General features: G+C 47.4%; 1 protein-coding gene across 1 annotated transcript; it reads right to left on the reverse strand.

Moving 5' to 3' along the window:
- Window positions 1–660: 660 nt before the first annotated feature.
- LOC137366680 (probable G-protein coupled receptor 139) lies at window positions 661–1,479 on the reverse strand. The gene has a single exon (XM_068028357.1). It carries the CDS (start codon window positions 1,477–1,479, stop codon window positions 661–663), a length of 819 nt encoding a protein of 272 aa, XP_067884458.1.
- Window positions 1,480–1,825: the final 346 nt, after the last annotated feature.

A 1,825-nucleotide genomic window follows, 5' to 3' on the forward strand; every position in this document is an offset into this window, starting at 1 on the left:
GCAGCTCCAACAGCACTCAAGAAGCTCGACACCATCCAGGACAAAGCAGCCCAATTAATTGGCACCCCATCGACAAACATTCACTCCCTCCACCACCGACGCACAGTGGCAGCAGTGTGTACCATCTACAAGATGCACTGCAGTAATTCACCAAGGCTCCATAGACAGCATCTTCCAAACCCGCAAGCACAACCATTTGGAAGGACAAGGACACAAGAAGCACGGACGCACTACAATCAGCAAGTTCCTCTCGAAGCCACTAAGCATCCTGACTTGGAACTATATCGCTGTTACTTCACTGTCGTTGCGTCAAACCCTGGAATGCCCTTCAAAAGAATACTGTGTCTGGACCTGCCCCACATGGAATGCAGCTTCTAACAGCACTGTTATATTAGCAACACCACAAGGACTGCAGCCGTCATGTTGAAAGCTCACCCCCACCTTCACAAGAGCAATTAGGGATGGGCAGTAAATACCACCCTGCTCTGTCACCAAAGCGACAGGCCTCGTCCGTGGTCTGCCACCATAGCAACAGGACGCCCCATCGTACTGTCACCACAGTGACAGGCCCTGCTCCATGTACTGTCACCATAACGACAAGCCACCTCTCCTGGCTGCTGGAAATAGTTAGTTAGTGATTTAGTTTCTCTCATCAATGAATTAATTCAACAACTGGGTAAAGGGATATTTCAGCACATTCTTCAACTGCTCTCTGAACTGAGTCTGGGTCACGGCATAAATCGCAGTGTTGGTGCAGCAACTCAGGAGCTGCAGCATGAAGCCCAATTCCTGCAGAAAACGAGGTGGACTTGCAGACAAAGACACCGACGTCAAATTCCACACCCGTGTCCATATGGAAAGCACCATTAACGCTGTCCACAACAGAATGAAATTGGCCGAGATAACTAGCAGTAAAATAATGGACTTCCTTCGGCTCTCCATCTGTGCGTCTCGGCGAGTCTCCCCAGTGCTGTGAGCCCGGAGTCTGCTGCGTGCTCTGCTGCTCACTAAAATGTGTCTGACGGTGAGAGCATTGAGCAGCAGAATCACCACAAATGGGAGCCCCGGGGTTAGAATGTGATGGAGGAATTCGATTGTAACCCAGACACGAGATATCTGAACATCCCTTGTTACAGAACAAAACCAGGGGTGGTTCCCCAGCCAATACCGATCTGATAACATAAAATACCAGAAGATGTTCTTTAAACTGCTCAGCACAGTCACTGTTCCCAGAGCCACAGCAGCCGTTTTCTCGCTGCAATATTTACATTTCAGCTTCTGGCAACAAATAGCTACAAATCGATCAAAGGTGAAAGTGACGGTGAACCAGACAGAACAGTCTGTGGCTGTGTAAAGCAGGACGGCGTGGATATTACACACTGGGATGGACCGCAGGAACTGAAACTGTTCCCGATAAACAATAGGAATGTGTCTCAATATCAGGTCCAGGATAATGACCAATAGATCCGCCGCTGACATGGCCACCAGGTAGCGAGTGACACATTTGGAGAGACCGCACTTCCTCTGAGTCAGGATCCCAATCGTCAGCAAGTTAACTGTGAGGAAGGGAAATAAAGAGAGAAATTATACATCAGACTAGAGCAAAGTTACCAGTTTGATTGAGGACTTATTGAGATTTACAAATATGTCACTGCATCCAATGATCTGCTGAAATGATTGGACCTGAAATAACAAACGGGAAGGTCTGCAATACGATGGAAGACAGGAGAGATGAAATGACTAAAGGGTGATATTGAAATTATTAAACTCAACGTTAATCTTAATCCTCCCCTCCCTCATTTCCGTTTATGGTTTAAAAACTGTT

The sequence above is a fragment of the Heterodontus francisci genome, unplaced genomic scaffold (genome assembly GCF_036365525.1).
Source record: "Heterodontus francisci isolate sHetFra1 unplaced genomic scaffold, sHetFra1.hap1 HAP1_SCAFFOLD_490, whole genome shotgun sequence".
NCBI classification, from domain to species: domain Eukaryota; kingdom Metazoa; phylum Chordata; class Chondrichthyes; order Heterodontiformes; family Heterodontidae; genus Heterodontus; species Heterodontus francisci.